General features: G+C 45.0%; 1 protein-coding gene across 1 annotated transcript; it reads left to right on the forward strand.

Moving 5' to 3' along the window:
• Nucleotides 1-3,967: 3,967 nt before the first annotated feature.
• On the forward strand, nucleotides 3,968-8,900 carry e2f1 (E2F transcription factor 1). Its single transcript, XM_029246413.1, has 7 exons — nucleotides 3,968-5,401; nucleotides 5,758-5,860; nucleotides 6,503-6,722; nucleotides 6,976-7,129; nucleotides 8,033-8,146; nucleotides 8,261-8,495; nucleotides 8,653-8,900. Exons 1-7 carry the CDS (start codon nucleotides 5,177-5,179, stop codon nucleotides 8,898-8,900), a joined length of 1,299 nt encoding a protein of 432 aa, XP_029102246.1. The 5' UTR covers nucleotides 3,968-5,176.
• The last annotated feature ends 12,436 nt before the right edge of the window (nucleotides 8,901-21,336 follow it).

Here is a 21,336-nt window from a genome sequence, read left to right on the forward strand (position 1 = left end):
GGGTGGCTCCTGTAAAAGAGGTCAGGGCTCTGCTCTCCCCATCTTCCATATAGAGATTGGCCACTATAGGTGACCCCATTGCACAGCCTTGTCTTTGCCTGTAGAAACCCCCATTAAATTGGAAGTAGGTGGTAGTCAGACAGAGATCCAGCAAGACGCAAATGTGGTCTGGGGTGAGGTTGGTTCTGTCGGCCAGAGTGCTGTCCTGTATTAGTCATTCCCTTACCACTCTTGTTGCTTCTGGGGTGGGAATACATGTAAAGAGAGAGATGACATCATAGGATACAATGGTTTCTTCTAGGTCCAGTTGGATATTCCTGACCTTGTTAACAAAGTCCTGAGAGTTTTGAAAGTGATATGGAGTATTACCCACTAGCGGAGATAGAACAGTGGCCAGGTGTTTAGCAATATTATATGTGACTGAGTTGATGCTGCTGACGATGGGTCTGAGTGGAGCTCCGTCCTTGTGTATCTTGGGGAGTCCATAAATACAAGGGATGGCCTCCCCAGGATATAGCCGGTAGTACAGTTGTCGCTCAATAGCCTTTTCCCTTTCCAGTTCTTGCAGGTAGTTTATTTTCTTCTTGTATGTATTGGTGGGATCCCACTTCAGCGTCTCATATGTGGCCGTGTCACGGAGGAGATTACCACACTAAAGTGACCAATCAACTATTTAGAACCACTGTACACCTTCCTTTATTAGCCGGTAAGATAGTGATGTCCTGGTCTCTTTGTAGTGATACGACTGCCTTCCTTTCATCAATGGTGAGATTGCAAGGCGGTGCTTTAGCACTGGCAAGGGCAGCTGTTACTTTCAACCTTAGTTGTTCTGCTTCTGTGTTGGTCAAATTGTTATTCCTAATGGCAGACTCTGTGGCTGTAATGAGGTCTACCACAAATATTTGTTCTGGTGTTATGGTGAAGTTTAGTCCCTTGGCTAAGACATCCCTCTCCGAGACTCCGGTTGAGTGAGCTCCCTGTCAGACAGGTTCTTAACCCACTTCTTCTGGATGCCCAGCTGCATGGTGTTGTCATCCTTTTCCCTCCAAGTCAGTTCTTCTGTTTTGTATAAATTCTTATGCCGAGTTTGTAAAGAAAGAAATTTGCGTTTCTGCCATTCCTTGCCTTTGACGTGTTGTGAGATCTGTGCCTTTTCCACGAATTTGGAGACTTCCCCCAGAATCTCCCCGGGTAGATGTGATGCCAGTTTGTTAAGCATCCGTTCAGCTTCTGATTTAAGAGCATCAGTGGTGAAGTGAACCTGTCTCCTTCTCTCATTGAGCAGCTGGTTTTGGGCTTTCTGGAGGATTTTCTCAGCTCTGTAGCCCTTTACTGCAGAACCTAGGTATAAGTTGGTGGGAATGATCTTGTGTTGCCTGCATCTTTTTTTTTAAAAAAAAGAAACACTCAGAACATGTGGATATCTGAACTGGGCCTTCGTCAAAAGTACTAGAAGGAAACCCAGAACAGACAGAGAAGAGAACAACAAACGAAAGAACATCGTCATCCCTTATGTGGCTGGAATACCAGAAAAGCTCAGGAGGATTTTCAACAAACACCATATCCCTGTGCACTTCAAGCCCAGCAACACTCTGAGGCAGAAACTTGTTCACCCCAAAGACAAAACACCTAGGCAAAAGCAGTACAATATAGTTTATGCAGTTCAGTGCACTGAGGAATGCACAGACCTGTATATTGGTGAAACAAAACAACCCCTTCATAAACGCACGGCTCAACACAGGAGAGCTAGTTCTTCAGGTCAGGACTCAGCAGTCTACCTACACCTGAAGGACAAGGGGCATTCTTTTGAGGATAACAACGTACATATTTTAGCCAGAGAAGATGGGTGGTTTGAAAGAGGAGTGAAGGAAGCCTTCTATGTAAAACTGGAAAACCCCTCTCTGAACAGAGGAGGTGGACTGAGACACAATTTATCAACCACAAATAATACAGTTTTAGAATCTGTCCCCAAAAAGTTTCCCACCCATTTACACCTTGGGTGTGGTGGTTCTGGCCATTAATGGGTTGTTAAGTACTGCTAATTGTAGAAAAACAGGACACCACCCAGGTTAGTTTCAATAACATCCTCCAATTAGCAGGTGATTTATTGGGTTGTTAACAGACCCCAGTCATGTGAGTCTCAAATGGGCTCCACCCATAGGTGTTCCAAGTTTAAAACCAAAACTCCCCAGTAGTCTTTTAGAAGCCACTTGGATGAGGGGTGAAATATTTTCAAGAAAACTCATGCAAGTCCAGTTGCCTTTGTTTTATACCATGACCTGGATGATTGAGAATCTTCACAGACAAAGATGAACTTGTTAATGGGGGTAGTTTAAAGGGCACCATTTTTGTTGAATGATGTATGAGTTTCTATAACACATGAGAAAAAGTTAAATTCTGATTATCAGCACATATTTTGTGATAAAATACAGCTGTGAGTGCTGAAATAATGAACAGACCTGGTTTGTGCCTTTCCTTCTCTACTCATCAGTACTCCCCTTGTTTACTTTTAGTTTGTCATCTCAAGGTGCAAACTGTTCCTTTAATGTGTATTTTAAGATGTTTGAATTTACAAAAATGTAAAATATGACATGTATACTGAATTTTATTGTACATAAATGTATTGGGGTGCAAACTAGTTACTCTAATAAAATAAAATGTGAATAAATTTCTAAGGAAATGTGCCTTTGATATATGCATTTAATATGTATTCCTTCCATTACACTGCATTTACTGTCATCAGACTACATATTTGAAATTTTATAGCTGTTTAAACCAATTTAAATGGAGTTTAAGGGCTGCACAGTGGCATTCCAGGCAATTTCCAGGTTGGAAACTAGCTCAATTTGTGTGCAGTTTCCCTGTTGTCCCTGTGTAAACATAAGTAGGTTTCACCCCTGCGGTCCAAAGATATGTTTCAGGTGGATTTGTGACTCTACATTGCTCTTAGGCAGTGGGTCAGCATGCAAGTGAGTGTGTGTCTGTGATTGCTCTCTGATAGACTGCCAATTTCCCAAGCTTGGTGCAGTGGCCCATGTTTCCAGGATGGGTCCCTGATCACTGCAACCCAACACTGCCCAAGTGCTGACCGACAATGAATGTATGGTAGGGAGATTTCAATTTGTAAATATTCTTTTCGAATCATAATTTAAATTTTTCATAAACTGCTCTTTATTAAACACTGCAATCATATTTCAGTTTACAAAGCCAAGGATACCACTTAGCACATACTAGCAAATATAGTGACCAGCACAAAGCAATTTTATACTGTACATCCAAAGTATTTTCAGATAATTACAGAAAAAATATTTTAAAACAATTTCCATTTAATGTTTTAAGTTAAATAAATGAATGGAGCTGGAGACAGTGTACTTTCATGCAATTAAATAAATGCGAACTTCATAAAACACATCGCAGTTATTTCTGCGGCTGCGCGCAACAGGCGGAAGCCACGGTGTCGTCGCGCCGCACGTGGACAGGGGCGGGGGGCATCGGTACAAACACACAGCGAACGCTCCGAGCTTACTGTTATGTTTGGTAAATTACAAAATGGAAACTATTTTCCACTTAATGCAATTCTAAGTTTTAAATTTCGTATCGGTTTCATCGCGTCTCCTGCCTCGTTTCTTTTGTGAGCAAAATGTTTTCGCTAGAATTTAACCTACTTGAAAGTAGCTAAATGCAGAGCAGAACCGTATATAACGATGAAGCAATTATAAAAATGGGGGGGGGAAACATATAACTTCTCACGTAAAGTAACCACTTTACGCTCCCACATTCACAACGCTCCAAAAAAAAACAAACAGCCCCAGAACGCACCGGCAGTAGACTGCCATTACGTACGACCGAGGACAACGATTCGTCCAACTGCCAATCAATCAACCCGAAGTCCTAGAACCTGGGCCAATCGCGTGCTGACATTTTGGCACGTGCAAATTTCGCGGCAAAAAAGATTTGGCGCGTAAAGCCGAAGCCTTGTCGAGATCAGCTGGGACAATAACAACAATAACAAGAAGGGAAGTGGCCCGGAGAAGGAGACCTTCGCTGGTGGGACATCGCAACTTACACGGCTCGCGAGCTCGTCTTGTCCAAGTGACACCGCGGATGTCGCATCGTGCGACATCTGAAGGGGAACTTTTTTAAAATCGCGTTGTCTGGGCTTTGCTGTGCGCTTCCTGGATGAGCCCGAAACGAGGACGCGGGCAAAACGCTGAGAGAAAGAGGACCAGCTGGGCATCCGTTCGGTCCGCTACTACAGGCAGCTCGCGCGCGGGGAGCCTTCGGTGACACTTGTGAAGGTGGCGAAGTGAGCGCGTTGTCCTGTCCCGGGAAGCCGCACCGTGGCGGGAATATTATTATTATAAATGGAGGACAAGTGACAGTGAAGTAATAGAGGCGAATGAGAGTGTAAATTTTAAATCGTTCATGCACATGGAATTAAGTATAAACTGTGAGCGCATAACCGCAAGAAGAAAGTAGCCACGCTTCAAAATAGGCGGTATCAGTTTTTATTCTTTTCGTTGTGTGCGCATCCTTGTTTTGCACCATATTAAGTCCCATAAACAAAGGGAAAGTACGGGCCGCATCGTGTGAAAAGCGAAAAAAAAAAGGAGGGCGGCTTTGCTCACTTCGCTTCAGTCGGTGTAATAGTGGATTTTACACACTCGCGGACATTTTCTGCTGCTGTGCTAAAACTGTTGTAACTTTGGGCACACTTCTATCTGCTTGAAGTTCGACAAACTAGAATTTGTTTCCTGAGTCAGTCTGTAAAATTTACAGTTAGAATTTCTGCCTTGACAGTAAGAAAGTAAGTCCGTCGCAGGCGGGACGGAGGGACGCAGAGAGACAGGGCTCGAAACACGAGTTATTAGTTACTTTCTTGCTTTTAAAAGTAGCCTCCGACTCAACAGTGACCCAGTATAACATTATATATAAAATATAACATCTAAAGCGTCTCAAGCTGCAGCTTTTGCTGTGAAGATGGTCACTCGGTCGCTTCACGACAATGTCTGTGTTCGTCCGCGGCTTCACGGCTGAGAGGAGGAGGAGGAGGAGGCCGCCGCCGGCGCTCAGCGCTCTTCTGCGACTCGGGACCCTTCGCGGTGCCCTGTGAGGCCGATCCGGTTCGGTCCGGTCCGATCCGCTCGGGTCCGCGCTGAGACGGGCCAGTGTGGCCATGTCAGAGACCCTGATCTCGGCCCACACCTCGGAGGACCTCCTGGCAGACTTCGAGTCTCTGCTGGGGGCCGGGAGCTTCGGCGTGGGCGAGGAGCACCAGATCGTCATCATCTCCACGCCCAGCGACGTGGACGTGCGCGGGGGCGAGATCCTGCTGTTCACCACGCCGCAGGGACCCCCGCTCGTCGAGGAGCAGCGGAGGCCGCCGCTGGGGAGACCCCCGGTAGGCAGGCGGGAGGGCGCGCGCGCGCTCCGGGTGTGGGCAGCGTGTGTCGCGTGCTGGATGTGATCGGCGTTTCATGTACTTATCCGACGGTCAGGGTGAATGAATATCCTTCATCGGAGCCCCACACCACTCACTGTGACCTCCATTCAGTAATGGAGCACTGTATTCTGGTGTTTCTGGGTAAAACTTGCCCTGCCCAGCCAGGGGTACTGCGGCAGTCCTCACCCCTTGCCTTGCCTGCTCACACTCCTCTTAAGTCTTAGCAAACCAAAGTAGCAGCTGCAAGATCTTTGAATCCCACCTGTCTCTCTCACCCGTGTGTTTGTTTGCATGCCGTTTGCATGCGCTCTCAGGTGAAGAGGAAACTTGACTTAGACAGCGACCACCAGTATGTGTGCAGTTCGCCGCCCGCCCCGCTCAGTGGATTGCCGGCACCCACGCCCGCTCCGCCCAGGGGTAAGTTGGGAGGATTCGGCAAGTGCGCACTCGGTCTTTGCCGGGGTCGCTCTGTTTGTTCAGGTGTTGCTCCCCGTACGTGTCCTTTGGACACAGCCGCATGTCGCTTTGCTGCCGCTTGCTCTCGGTAACCACTTAATTTCTCTGATTCCTAATGGGAAATGAGATAATGGGGAAATAACCCACACACACACACACACATTGACTGAAACTTGTGGCGAACCGGAGCCTAACCCGGCAACACAGGGCGTAAGGCCGGAGGGGGAGGGGACACACCCAGGACGGGATGCCAGTCCGTCGCAGGGCACCCCAAGCGGGACTTGAACCCCAGACCCACCGGAGAGCAGGACCCGGTCAAACCTGCTGCACCACTGCACCCCCTTGGGAAATACCCTCTTTTATTATTTTATTATGCAGTGTAGGAAGAGGTTTTTGTTTTATTTTCCATTTACATGCTATACTGCTACTTGAAAATGTCCTTGAGCCTGAAGGTGTATCTGCCTCTGAAGTGACAATAACACTGGAAACATGACTTCTTTCAGCGCTGCTCTTTGGCTCTTTGCAGTGTTGCGAGGCACAGCTGTGTGTATCTGCACCGCTGGGTCTCTCATTCCTGTGGCCCCTTTCTCCTTCCTCTTCCAGTTCCAAAGTCGTCCTCTGAGAAGTCTCGCTACGACACCTCCCTGAACCTCACAACCAAACGTTTCCTGGACCTCCTGGCCAAGTCTCCTGATGGTGTGGTAGATCTCAACTGGGCCTCACAGGTTCTTGAGGTACAGAAGCGACGTATATATGATATCACCAATGTCCTGGAGGGCATACACCTCATCTCCAAGAAGTCCAAGAACCACATCCAGTGGCTGTGAGTTTAGATTTTATATATGTTTCTCTACTTATTTATTTAGTGACTGAGGTTAGTTGAACCAAGGGCTTGACTAGCGAGTTTAATCATTCTGTGTACACCACTGTTGGTTACAAATTATTAGAGAGGTCAGGGCAGTGGGTCACTGTCTAGCTGTTGTCCTATTTGGTGTTGAGACGGTGCACTATTCAAGTATAAAATGAGGTTTTGTGAAAAATTTTGTTGTTTGAGATTCTTTTCCTTCATGTTCCAGGGGGACTCGGGTCGACAGCGGGTTGGTGGCGAGGTACAAGAGCCTCCAGAAGGAGGTGTCCGATTTGGGAGAAGCAGAGGAGAAGCTGGATGAACTCATCAGCAAAAGCAACTTGCAGCTCAAGCTGCTCACAGAGGACCCACAGAACAAAAAAGTATCCTTTGGTTAACCCTGCAGCATGGTGTCGTGTACCGATGGGCCCTCACTTATAAGCTTTTCAGTAATGATAGTTTTAGTATTTAGTTTTTTTCACGAAAAGAAAGCTAGCGTACCAATTCAGATTGTGCGCTGACAGATGATGATGGCGAATAGTAAGTTCTCCCTTGGGTTTTTCAGAAGAGTGGGGAAGGTGGAAAAGATGCAAATAGAAGGTTGACAAGTTGTAGATGATCCTCTGACTTCTACATCTACTAGTTTTGAGCCCATAAGTGAAGTGTTGCCTCTCCCTCACCCTCCACCTTCATGTAATACCCCTAGCTGCAAATTGATGCCCAGTTGTCTGCAGTTCAAGGTAAACAACATGCAACTTGCTCAGTTTAAAGTTTGTTTTTTTTTAATATAATTATGCATTTATTTACAAGGGTAACTCAAGTATGCACAATATTAAAATTTGCTCAAAAGCAAATTATTGCTGATGCTACTTTACTTGCATCCATATTATTATTACTCTTATACTGGGTTTGAGTGAATTTTGTGTGATGTGTAGAATAAAAGAAGGGATCAAGGAGTTGCAGGTGAGCACCAACACTATGGTCCAGCTCTAGGAAAGACTGTTTGTTGGGCTTTTTCCATTTATAACGTTGTAAATACTCCTGCCAGGGGACTCTGAACATGCACAGGGTGCCCTGGCTCACAAGAGGGAAGGGCTGTCTGCCCATGTGTTGTCCACAGTCTGCTGATTGAGAGAGAGAGATTGTCTGCTGCTGCTGCTGGTGGTAGAAAAATCCCGCTGTTGCCTCCCTCCCCTTGGAGGTGGCAGGGTTACTGACATTTTCATTTATTCATTTATTTCATTTATTTCTATGGCTCGGTTTGTTTCTCCTCAATGGTCTTCAAGCTGGGCTATGTGATGTGCCAGGACCTCCGCAGCACTGTGAACCCCCCAGAGCAGATTGTCATGGTGGTGCGTGCACCACCGGAGACACAAATGCAAGTGTCGGACCCATCCGAGGTGAGGGGAGGGAATAGAATAGAGTAGAGTTTGAGTTTTGCCAGCTGGCTGGTGCACGCATTGGAATGATGTTTCTGTGACAAAGTCTCACCTTCTTCCTTTCTCTCTTGTCAGGGTTATCAGATCTCTCTAAAAAGCTCCCGTGGACCCATTGATGTCTTCCTGTGTCCAGAGGATAGCTCTCAGCTCTGCTGCCCTGTGGCTGACCTCAGCCCATCCAAGGTGGCTTTTGAAACGTCTCCACAAGCTGTAGACCAGGCTTGCGATCAGCCAAAATCCAGCTGTACCCAGGAAGGTCCGTCATCATTACGCCAGGACTGCTCCCCTCTAAGGCTCTCTGGTGATTCTGGTGAGTCCTTATGTGAAAAGGGTTTGATATTAAAAGCTTCAGCTGCAGTAGGGGTGTGAAGCTCTGGTTCGAACTCTTTGACTGACACTCCAAAGAGTCTTCACCTAGTCCTAATTTCTGAGTCTTGGTCACATAAGTCCTGTTCGTTCCTCCACAGATGATGTTCTTGCTGCAGATGCATTCGGTGGTCTCGGGGAGATGCCTGATTTTGGGCTCCCAGCCCTGGGTTCATCATCCGATTACCTGCTAGATGGAATCTCTGAGGACTTATCAACTGCATTGGATGGGTTCATCAACCTGTCCCCTCCTCAGGTCCATGACTACCACTTTGGGCTGGAGGAGGGAGAGGGTATCAGCGAGCTCTTTGACTGTGACTTTGGGGACCTACCATCTTTGGGGTTCTGAGGCCTGGGGCATGATGTCAAGCTGTGGGACGATATTAGCACTTAGGTCTTCAAAGCACTTAGGATAGGAAGCATTGCTTTGAGTGGCAATTTAATTTATTTATATGTATTTTAAAAGATTTTAATGTGTTTTTTGTAGCATTTCTGCTGTGTTTGTTGTGGTGTTCTGTGTTTTGGAGTGCCTCAGTTTGTGTGTGATGGGACAGGATAATGTGATAGAGTGAGAAATGTTAGCTACAAAAACGAGGTAGAAAAGCACTTGTCTGGAATTAAACGATGCCGCTCGGTAACCTTAGCACACTTTGTGCCCTAATCTCAGGAGCAACGGGCAGAAAGAGTTAATGACAGTAGTAACACATATTTATGAAGGTGAATTTCAGGTTGAATGTTCTACAGAAAAGGCAGTGCTGACAGTCTGGTCCTCAGAAATATGGAAAGGTTGATCGTCTGAAGTCAAGCGAGCAAATGGAACAACTCTGGGCATGGATGTGAGTACAGCTGTTTTGGTAGATGGGTCAACATGATTCTTAGCCATCTGAAGATACTCTTGTACTGCAAGGTCACTCTGTGTGCATTGATTTCTGAGCAGTTTTAAAAAGTACAGCAATGGAGTAACTTGTGCCAGTCATGTGGATGTGATTACTGAAAAAAGAAAGAGGTGGGATGGTCTGTGCACGTGAAGGTCTTGAAAATGTTTGTAAATCAGTCCTCATCCTGCACCAGCCACATGCACTTGTGCCGTGGACTTGTGGTCCTTCATGAGATCTTGTGTGTAAGCTGTGTGTGTGTGAACAGGTCAGGTGAACGGAGTGGCGTTTGCAGTGCCCCTCCAGTCATTGGTGATAACAGTACGACGGAAGCGTGAGTGAGAACCTGCTTTTTTATACTAGAGAAACTATATTTGTACTTGCAACAAACGACTGTACTGCAAAGTGTTAGCTAACGTTACACGCATGTAGACTGAGCACGAAAACATCATCAGAGAAAAATTGCTGCCAAACATTTGGCAGAACTCTGTTGTGTGCACTTCTGACTTTCTCACATCATGACCTGCACTCTGCAATGCATACAATAAGGGAGTTACCGAAATTAAAAATCCTGATTGTTTAATCCAATCCATATATGTTCAAATGTCACGTTACCTAACTCTACATCAAGACCATAGTGCCGGTGGCGATCTCCTGGGTGTGCGTGATGGCAGAACACCTGCGGCTTGAGGTGGTAAGCTTGTGCTGTCTGAGCATTTTGTTACACTTAGTCTATGTGAAGACATCGTTCTCTTCGAAGGGGCAGAGGTGATGAAATACACAAAGCCACAGAAAAACAGATGTACAACTGGGACCTTGGACTGCCTTTTATGCTTAAAATTCTTAGAACCTTTGAAACTTTGCTTTATGAGTTCATAAATGTTTCACTCCACTTTTAATGTAATCTCTCTTTATTTGCATCAAATGCTTTGCTGTTTATAATATTGCATATTTATTGGTGTGGACCATGATCATTTTGTCATATGAAAATACTGCCGTCAGGTTTTTCTTCTCAGATTGTCGCTAATGAAAGAATTTCTATTTTTATAATCTCTGTACTGCCAATATTATGCAATAATAAAATGGAATTAAGGGTGTGTGGACAGACTTAATACATTCCAAATGTAACATTTTTAAACCCCTTAATATTGTTTTTTTTTTTTTTTCTCCTTGACTACCTGTTCACTAAGCATTATCTAAACTTGAGCCATAGCATGTTGTTGAAATACTAGCATAATTTACTGACTAACATATCTATAAATTAATCCAGGAGATATAATGGCAAAGTTCATCCTGTTGCCTTGGGCAGGTTGAGTGTTGTTTGCTGTTCAGACATCTTTTACCAACAAAAGTTACGATTCACATGCAAATATTCAATTGAGATGACGTGAGGCAAGGGATTCATGGTGGGGCAAATATGTAAATGGTGTGTTATAAAAAAAATAGCATATTAAGATTCTTACAGGGTTAAAATTATTGGTAAGTATTTTTTTACTCTTAAATTTGCAACCCTATACAGTTTTAAAGAAAAACATTTTCTAGCATACAGCATGAAGTACAAGGTCTTTGGTTATGGATCTGACTGTATTTCTCCATTTGGACACTGACACAACTTTCAGCATTTTCAGTCTGTACGTCACCACTATGGATTTGAAATGAAGCAATCTAGCTGTGCTCTCAGTATAGACTTTCAGCTTTAATTTAAGGGTCTTAGATGAACCATGTAGCTAATACAACCATTTTTATACGTACCCCAATTTTAGGAGCTCAAAAGTGATTGGATAAACATCCATCCAGCGCCAATAATGGCTTGTCCCAAGCAGTGTTGCGGTGAGCCAGAGCCTTCCTGGCAACGTTGGGCGCAAGGCTGAAGGGGCGGGGACACCCCGGATGGGACACCAGTCCATCACAAGGTGCCAAACAACAAGGCACTGGACAAACTTGCTGCATCACCACACCTTTGGATAAACATGCAACCATAAATTGTCATTCTTAATAGTTGGTTGCAAATAAGAAAATTCCTGGAGGCAAGTGTACACTTTGTATTTTACACCAGTAAGTAGGGGGTAAAAGAAGTTAGTAGCAGTGTAGCAATACTGTGCTGCCCAATGTCTGTCAATGATGCTGACGTATGGCTTGGGCCATCGGCGCGGGCCCTCTGTATAAATCAATAGCGGGCCCGATTCCTGAGGTGGTGGGCGTGCCCTCGGTCCATCTCAGTGGGTTAGTGAGACATCAAAAGTATCGTATTCCGTAAATCAATTGGACTGAGAGCGCAGACTCTGCATTTGTTCTCCAAGAAGGAAGGAAGCGTGTGAAGAGCTTCTTCCCTCTCCATTAGAATCAATATGAGAAGAGCAGTTAATTAGTGAGCGCCGAGGCTGGTGCGTTAACGACCATCGCGGCTCAGTAAGGTGGACGACGCACGTGCGCAGCACCTCTAAAAGTTTCTCGTTAGAAATTCGCTTTCCCGCGCAGCACGGAAACAATTTGTAACCGTGAAAAGTAAACGAATGGGCGACGCTGCGGATAAGTGTGACTGCGAGTGTGTGGGTACGTGTTAATTAAAGACGGCGCTACTGATGGAAATGCTACCGGGTGGGCCGACAGCGAAAACACATGCTGTCAGAGGGAGCGGGATGAGTTGTGAATATTCAGCATGAAGGAAAGAACCAAGAGCAAGAGCACGCAGACTGGATGCTGTTGCTGACGGCAGTTTTACCCTCAGTGCCCACAGGAGGACAGTGTGGTAACATTGTTGTAAGTCCCCCCAATAGCCCTCCAAGAGCCGCTCTTGCTCTGCTTGTAAAATCGGACCACTTCTGTGCCTGTGTGCTCAGATTCCAGTGACAGCAGCAGCAACCCCAGCAGCCGGTGCACAAAAGGCCCTTTCATTTCCATTTGCTTGACAAAAAGCCTCTGTCCTGGTAAGACAGAGAGCAACATGTTACATGGTCGTTATTTATGTGAAAACTGAATCTGAAAGTCGATGGGGGGGGGGGAGAAAAAACAGCATCGTATAACAGAAAGATGCTGGAACTACAGGGGACCTGCAGAAAAGATAAAAATGGCACGTAGAAGGTGTGCTGATGCGGGGTTAGGGGGAGCAGCTGTGATTCCGCAATGAAGCCTTTTACCTTTCTTTTGGAAATCCGTCTGTATAAAGTTCAATTCATCTTTCATAGAGCATTCTTCCCAGCAGAGTGACGCTGAGTGCTGAACAAGGTTGGAGCGATAAACAAAGTTATGGAAAATAATACAAGGTTACAGTTATAACGCATAAAATCAACAATAGAAAAAGGCAGCTGGCAACAGTGGAGAGGAAAACAAAAGAGCCCCAGTGACAGACAAAGGTAGAAAAATAAACCTCTGATGGTTCAAGTACCAGTGACTGCCCACCCATCATGGTTATTTTACTGTGGTGGCAGAGCACCTGTGTGAATGTGTCCAATAAGTAGAACTATCAATATTGAGCTACAGTGCATAGAGGCTGTAATTCTTAAACATATACAGATAGCTTTCTGTCCCACGGGGTTGTGGATAGTGTGCCTGTTCTGGTGGACTTGTGGGTTGCATGGTGCTCAGAACTCTGGCTCACCTCTTTTCAGTCACCACTTTCCACGTTAGTCTGTTCACTATGTATTTTTCCCCATTGCTCCGTAGGAAGGAGGCTACATTTGATACAGTGGGATTTGGGGGAACCAGCTCTTTCTTGTAGGAGTCCAGACACCTCCAAATGTCCAGCTCGCACCCCCCGCACTTTCTGCCATTTCGTCTCCTCCCTCCGAGCGCTCTGCACGTCTGCCCCTTGCGCACAGGAGTCGTGAGCTCAGGTTGCAGGGTTCGGATCACTGGTTTGCAGGACTGCGGACCCTGATCCAACACATTAGAACTGAGCTCTGGCACACAGGGACACCTGGACACATTAAAATATACGGCTCAAAGCAGAACTCCAGGATCAAAGTCAAGAAGTCAAAGTCAGCTTCATTGTCATTCCACTTACAGGTGAGTTACGCATAGAGGAGAACGAAATTTTGTATCTCTTTCGACCTCTGTGCCACGGTATAGTGACATAGTGCGATGTGTTACAAATACAGTGATATATACCATATAGAAAAATGATAGAAAAGATTTGCATATAATATACAATGCAAAAAAGGAAAACGATACAGGACACGTAATTTACAATGTAGCAATATAGACAATAAATTACCAGATACTAGTATGAGCTATAGGAGCAGTAAATAAATAAAACGGGGGACAGTGTGTGCCATGACAATTTAACAATTTGAGTAATTTTTCAAGGGGGTAGTGCTCCCAAGGAGTTCAGGATTCAGTTATTTCCATAACCTGTGCTATTTTTCTTTAATCGACATAATTCTTTGTACAAAGTGGCATGTGCTCTGTTCTGGTGACTGGTTCAGTCTTTTTCTTTTATATATGGAAAAAATGCTGGCTGTTTCATGAGAAAAAGACAGAGTGCTCCTACTAGCCATTTTAGACATATAAGACCACAATGGTAATGATATGTTAGGGTCGTGAAATGCCGCTGCATCTGTGCGTACCACCATCTGGGACTCCAAAAAGAACATGGATAACATGGAAATTTCAGTAGTTTAATCCAGCCTAGGAGGGGGTGTGGTGGGTTTGACCAGGTCCTGCTCTCTGGTGGGTCTGGGGTTCAAGTCCCACTTGGGGTGCCTTGTGAGGGACTGGCATCCCATCCTGGGCAAGTCCCCTCCCTCTCCAGCCTTGTGCCCTCTGTTGCTGGGTTAGGCTCTGGCTCCCTGCAACCCCAAATGGGACAAGCAGTTTCAGATGATGTGTGTGTAGTCCATCCTAGGGAAGAGCTGGTAGTGTAGTGGTTGGCACTACTGCTTTTGGATCCAAAGGTTGCAGGTTCAATCCCTACCTCCGGCTGTAATATCCTTGAGCGATGTACACGCACACATTTTCAGAACCGCTTGTCCCATACAGGGTCGCAGGGAACCGGAGCCAACCCGGTAACACAGGGTGTAAGGCCGGAGGGGGAGGGGACACACCCAGGACGGGACGCCAGTCCGTCGCAAGGCACCCCAAGCGGGACTCAAACCCCAGACCCACCGGAGCGCAGGACTGTGGTCCAACCCACTGCACCACTGCACCCCCACTCCCTTGAGCGAGGTACTTACCCTAAAACTGCTCCAGTACAATTACCCAGCTGTAGAAATGAGTAAATAATTGTGACCTTAACACTGTAAGTTGCTTTGGAGAAAAGCATCAGCTAAATGAACAAACGTAAACAAACCACTGCATGTGGTTCCATGTTCATACTTGAAGAATGCTCCTCAAGACCACTCCTCAGTAATCATGGGACCAAGAGCATATTTTTCATGAAGGTGGTATACATGTTCAAATTCTGCATAAAAATGACCTTCTATGTCACATCTATGAACTCATATTGTTATATACAGTATAGATACATGCACAATGTATATGAACACAAAATCAGTTCTCTACACATCACATAGCAAATTTCCTGCTCAAAACATAAGTAAAATGCGAAGTCATTCATAGTCTGTCAGTAACTTCACCGCATGCCTTGGTATTTGTGTTTGACATTTTTCTTTGGCGGAAATAAGCACACCCTGGAAGAAGTGCTCAGTTTTTCACTGTGTGAACATAATGAAACGGTCTATTATTGCTTGACAGTGTAAACTTGAATGACCGCTGATAATCAAATCACATGGTAAATGAAACATATCTAATTTACCTCCAATAGCAAGCAACATATTTCACCACGAATTTGTGATTCAGGGCAGGATTTTGCCCCCAGACAGGTAAAACTCGAGCAGTGGAAATGCCTGTCTTGTGAATGTTTTTATAAACTTCTCATGTGAAAACTGATTGGTATGAGCACCTCTAAATCTCCATGCTCAGATTTCTCCAGCTCTCTGTTGCCTGGAGGTGTGAGAATTGCTCTACGCTGGGTGGGGCTCTGGAGAGAGGATGGCGGCGGGAGCTCCATGGAAACAGCTGAAAACTGGTGAGCGAAACGAGGGCCTCGCTAGTTATTAGACACCTCAAGCCAACCTGACAGCTTCTTCCACTGGCACAACTCTATCAAGCTGTGCCTGAGATGCCGATGAAGAACCGAGGTGCCCTTGTGAGAGAAATCAACACAAAGTGCTGTGTGTGTGTGATGGTTTGACGGGGAGAACAGCTGTGAAGTGGTTGCAGTTATGACTGGTTTTTACAAAGCAGCTGGTCTGAAAACAATGAGATGATATGCCATATAGTGGTTTATTACAAGTATGGCTTTGGTCTGACATTTAAAATTTTGATCCGTTGGTCACGCGAAACGTAGGGGCCTGGGACAGCTGGACCCAAGTGCAGCGTCGTTTGTCCGGAGGCGAGGGATGAGGCGAGTTCTCGGTGTCGGGGACAGGCGATGGGTCGGTCGATCGGCGGTCAGGGTCAGAGCGAAGATCCATGGGCGAGGCCAGGGGACTTAGCGAAGGGTCGGTCGAACGGCGAACAGGACAGGAACGAGGATCCGGGGACGTGGTCGGGAAACGAAGCGAAGAGTCAGAAACCGGAGGACGTGAACGAAGAACTAACGATGCTTGTGAATGAAGAGTCATGAGAAAGGGGGGTTGTCCCTGATGAGATTCCGCAAAGGTCTGGGAGTTGCGGAGTGTCTTTTAAAGGGTAGGTGCTGAACTGGAGTCAGGTGCTGTCGACTGAGTTGTGGGCGTGGACGTGACGCTCGCTGTGTTTGTATTATTAAATATTGCCGCATTAAAATGTTTCGAAAGAGGCCTGAGAAGTTGTGTTTATTACCATCAACATATTGAAAAACATGGTTCACAAAACTTTTGGACTTGGGTAATAAAAGGAGTGAGACAAGAGCATCTGCTAAATGAATAAATGTAAATGTAATGTGTTTTGCTGCCAGCCATGTTAAAATGTGTGACGTGAAAACTGGAAACTGGGTGTTCCAGAAAGCCTGGTTATCCTGATGAAGAACTTGTGACAGGAGACACAGTTAAAGCAAACAAGGGAGAAACCAAATGGTTTTCAGCTGGTAAAGGAGACAGACAAAGTTTCATATTTTCACCTCAACATTTCAACTCACCCACCAAACACTTTATGAGAGAAGTTGGAAATCTCTTCAAAATTGGCAGAAGGATCATCAGTAACGTTTGATATGCTGAAAATACCACTGACAACAGGAGATGGAGAACACTGTAAAGTACTGGAGGAGAAAAAATGGGATTAACGTTAAACATGAACTAAAAAGTAATAAGTGGCAAAGCAACAAACTTCAGAGATGGTGGGAGATGTGTGGAAATAGTTCACAGCTCTTAGTCTTGGGATCACTAATGAGCAACAAGAGATATACTGGTCAAGAGCTATGCTGAAGACCAACATCTTCAGAACTGGAATGAAAGAGCTGGAAATAAGCAGAAGAGTCCGAAAGAATGAAGATTAGAACTTCTCAGGAAGTGGTGTCATCTGTAACACTGTACGGCTGAGAAAAAGTAGAAGAGGAAATGCAGATGCCTTTGGACTGCGTTGCTAAAATAGACTTGTGAGGATACCACAAATGGCCAGAAAAATCAATCAATGACTCAATTAAATCAAAGCAGAGCTCTAATCAATGGTTGTAACTGAGGCACAAACAATGACACTGGAATTACTGTACTTCAATTACATTTGGGCAAAGATTAGTGTCTCGTTAAAAACTGTAGTGACTTAAACAGTTGGAAACTGCCAAACTGCCACTGTCCATCATCTGGATGGACTCCCTAAGAACAGCAATGGACACACCCTGCCCAACCCTACTAGACGATAGAAGACTCTGGAAGCAATTCGTGTATATTGTGGCCAAGAGCCGGGGCTCGCTGTGTGGTGGGTCTGGGGTTCAAGTCCCGCTTGGGGTGCCTTGTAATGGACTGGTGTCCTGTCCTGGGTGTGTCCCCTCCCCCTCCATCCTTGCATCCTGTGTTGCTGGGTTAGGCTCCGGTTCGCCGTGATCCCACTTGGGATAAGCGGTTGTAGACTGTGTGTGTGTGTCCAAGAGCTGACATTTACTGAGCAGCACTTACCAACAACATGCTGTGAGGAAAAAGTAGCATCTCTGAGGAGTCTGTAATGGAGTCCAGTAGATCTTCTGCCACTTAGAGGCACAGCTGGTAGTGCAGTGGTTAGAGCTGCTGCCTTCAGACCTAAAGGTTAAAGGGTTGTGTCTCATCTCCAGCTGTAGTACCCTTGAGCAAAGCACTTACCATAAATTTCTCCAGTTAAAACAAACAAAAAAGAAAACTACCCAGCTCTGTAAATGGGTAGAATGTAAGTAGCTTAACCTTATAAATTAAAATAAACAGCTAAATAAATGTAATTCAATCTTATGACTACTAGAACACGGAGGTGTTTTACTGTTACGGATGACACTTTTGTCTGAAGTAACTTCGAATTTTTGCAGTTTTGCAGTTTTGAACAGGCGAAAGGTCTTCGGGGCGCGAACGTCACTACAAGGGCAAGGCAAGCTTGGAGGTCGGAAAACAGGCTATGGTCAGAGATCCGGAACAGGAATCGTAGGCTTGGGACAAGAAACTGTTGAGACCGCAAAACCATGAGAGCGTTTGCAAGAATCCGCATCTTGTTGGTGCTACGGTGCTCCTTATATCCCGGGTGTCCTCAACTAGCCTCAGGTGTTCCGAGGCGTGACACCGTGTTTGTGAACCACTGTGCTTCTTTTTTAAATATATAACTAATGTGACATAAGTAGGCTTGTTAATGATCAAGTTGTGGTGCCTTCTGCTTCCATGTTTTTACCTGTCTTTCTACAGAAGCGATCGAATTTATCGATGAATTTTCTCCGGGAGCACATTCCACACTAACAGCTGTTGCACAGTAATTTTTTTCCTCAAAAGAAATCTTTGAAATTGTAAGATAAATCATTTTAAACTGCAGCGTGTTTCAAAATGCAGATGAAGTTAAAGCCAGCGAGCGAGGAGGGGTTTGCTTCCAAACAAACTGATGGAAATGGCTTCGGCTCTGCCGTGCTACGTATCTCCATGATAGCGTGTGGTAATCAGACCGGCACAATAGCTGGTCTTCAGACAAATTAAACGTCAGCAAGAGCAGGAAGGTTCGGGCGCTTTGAAAAGCTGAAGCAATCATACATTATTATCGGCCCCCGTCTCTTGCCAGCGTTGCCAAGCTGTCCATCTGAGAGGCAGCCCGTGAGGGCACAACTTACTGAAATAAACAAGGGGAAAAAGCAAGAGCCTTGGATTTTTTTTTTTTTAACTTTTATATTACGAAGGAAAGGCACACAGCAAAACCCGGCTCACATTTCAGGAGCGGCAACACTGAGGATTTAGAAGCGTTGGGTAAACTTCCCAGGTTGTCCCAGTCGGATCTCTCCAGATGTTCAGTCAGAAGATTTGCTATAAGATCTGCAACACAACTAGACCAGAAGGGAAGGTGTGTTGTATTTTTTCTTTACTCATATCTCTATGGATGACTTCAAATCCTTCCAAATTCGCATAGGAAGCAAGCGGTTCCTTTTCTCAGCACAAGCAGCACGCTTCATTTCTTGTCCTTATCCCCTCCTGTTTTGGTATTTATCACCGTAAACCCAGAGAAGAGGGAGGGGAGGTCACGACTGATGTTCCACAGAGTGGACAACTTCAGGAACTTCCAGCACTGTGACTCTGCATTTCCTCCAGTGGATCTTGGCTGGGACAGCTACAACCCCAATTCCGTCTGACCGGAAAACGGAAGCTGAGATGGTTCAGCAAAACTTTTGTAAAGTGAGGGATGGTGCGAATACACCAGCAGTTGTATTAATGACTCTAATAATTATAGCTGAAGGAGTGATCTCCATTTCCACATGCTCCAGTGATGAATGCATTTGTTTAGATGTGAACACTGTAATCACCACCCCCCCGACATTTATCGATGAACCTTATTTAGGGATTTCTCTGTCATATACTCAATTAAGAAACAACACTCACAAATGCGGTCTGATGATGAATGAAACCAGCAGTTCTTACGACTAATGTGTCTGTGTTTGCTGTCACCTTGTCTTGTTTTTCCAGCTGTGTTCTACCTGGCGGAGGACTCGCGGTCCAGCAGGGCTCATATATATAGCTTCTTGGCCTTCCCGGTCTTGAGGTTACCTAAACAAGATGGATTCATTCCTACAGAGCTAATATGAAAAAGATTGGAGATCTCTTTGAGATAACCCACATGTCTCCTGGAGGAATTCTTCTCCCTGATCATAGCTTTAGGTTTGATGCTTCTGTGGCAAAAAACATTATCGACTTTATAGAAATATATGTGATGAAACGAGAAAAAACTGCCTACTAATTGTGCTGTGATCAATGTAATGTGCATTTTATTCAGTGGAGTGTGTGTGTGTGTGTGTGTGTGTGTGTGTGTGTGTGTGTGTGTGTGTATGTTTGTGTGTGTCTGCGCATTGTTCACTTAACAAGAAGCCCATTGTCCCTGAGTACCTGGACTCAAACGTATTTACTCTGATTGAGTGACTCTGGCCTTGAGCAGCATGATGCACAGGCATGATCAGCTCTAAGAACAATTTACATATAAGCCATTAACATTTACAGTGTTTCAAGAGGCTTGCTTGTGCTTGCTTCTGTAATTGCCAGCCTCATCGCTGGTAGAATCCATCTGTTCCCGGCGATGCTTGGCATTTAGTCCGTGTTATTCATATTTAATCTAAGATTTTCTGTGCTTTGTTACTGATGTGCAAAAGAGTGGTAGCATTGTCTTTCAATTGTCTTTCAATGTGTGGTTCAACACATGCAGGTGGCAGCTCGTGTGACCCTGGCAAGTTCTCATTTGCCACGTAACTGCCTGACTCGTAAGCATCTTTACGTTTATTCATTTAGCTGACACGTTTCTCCAAGTGACTTACTGTTATTACGATGACTTACCCTTTTATACAGCTGGACAATTTACTGGAGTCATTTTAGGGTAACAACCTTTGTCAAGGGTACAACAGCTACAGAAGGTGGAATTCAAAGCGACGACCTTTTGGATCCAAAAAAGTAGCTCGAACCACCATGCTACCAGTTCCACGCTATTAATTTATAGCCCGTCCATTGTTTGCCTTGGAATGTTATTTAACAGTACGTAACAACATGGGAGTTATTTAAAAATTAGACATTGCCTATAACCTCTCTCCAGCCAAGGCAACTTAGAATTTGACATTCATACGCAGACAATAAAACAAAACACCCTGTAATTTAGAAAAAAAGAAAAAGAGAAACGTTTGCAATTGTTTTAGACAAAAAATTTCTCATAGAAGCTTTTGATTGAGCCAACAATATTAGTATTGGCAGATTTACGTTTTCACTCCTAAACCTTGTGAAGATATATAAAAGACGTGCCAGACTTACGTCAGGGTAAGTTGGTCAGTTTCCTTTTGCTTTTCCTGATGAGGATTGTGATCATCAGCAAAAGGTAAGCAGTAAAAGCACTTAAACATCACAGTCCTGGGGTCTGATGCTTATGCTGACAATGGGCTTTTCATAGTAAGTCAAAGAAGCTCTATGCGCAATCATCCAACATTTGCCTTGTCTATGATTGACAGGACTGCATAGATACATGTGGGACTCTATAATGAGCATGACTGAAGCACTCTTTGGAATAAATGAAGTTTACTCAGAAATCCACAAAGAGAATCTGTGCTGAGCAGTAGCATTTTCTCGTACGTTTCTGGTACGTCGCTCGTGGTTAGTGCCTTTGTGTCCTTCTCTAAAATCACACAAGTGCGAATGCACAAGAGCCAGGGTTTCGTGAGGGTTTGAGTGCGGGTCACGATGACCCCGCTGCTATACTCCGTGCGTGTCTGTTCAAGGCTGTCAGAGGGGCCTGCGGTGGCGGCTGCTATGG

The sequence above is a fragment of the Scleropages formosus genome, chromosome 19, assembly GCF_900964775.1.
Source record: "Scleropages formosus chromosome 19, fSclFor1.1, whole genome shotgun sequence".
In the NCBI taxonomy this organism is placed as follows: Eukaryota; Metazoa; Chordata; class Actinopteri; order Osteoglossiformes; family Osteoglossidae; genus Scleropages; species Scleropages formosus.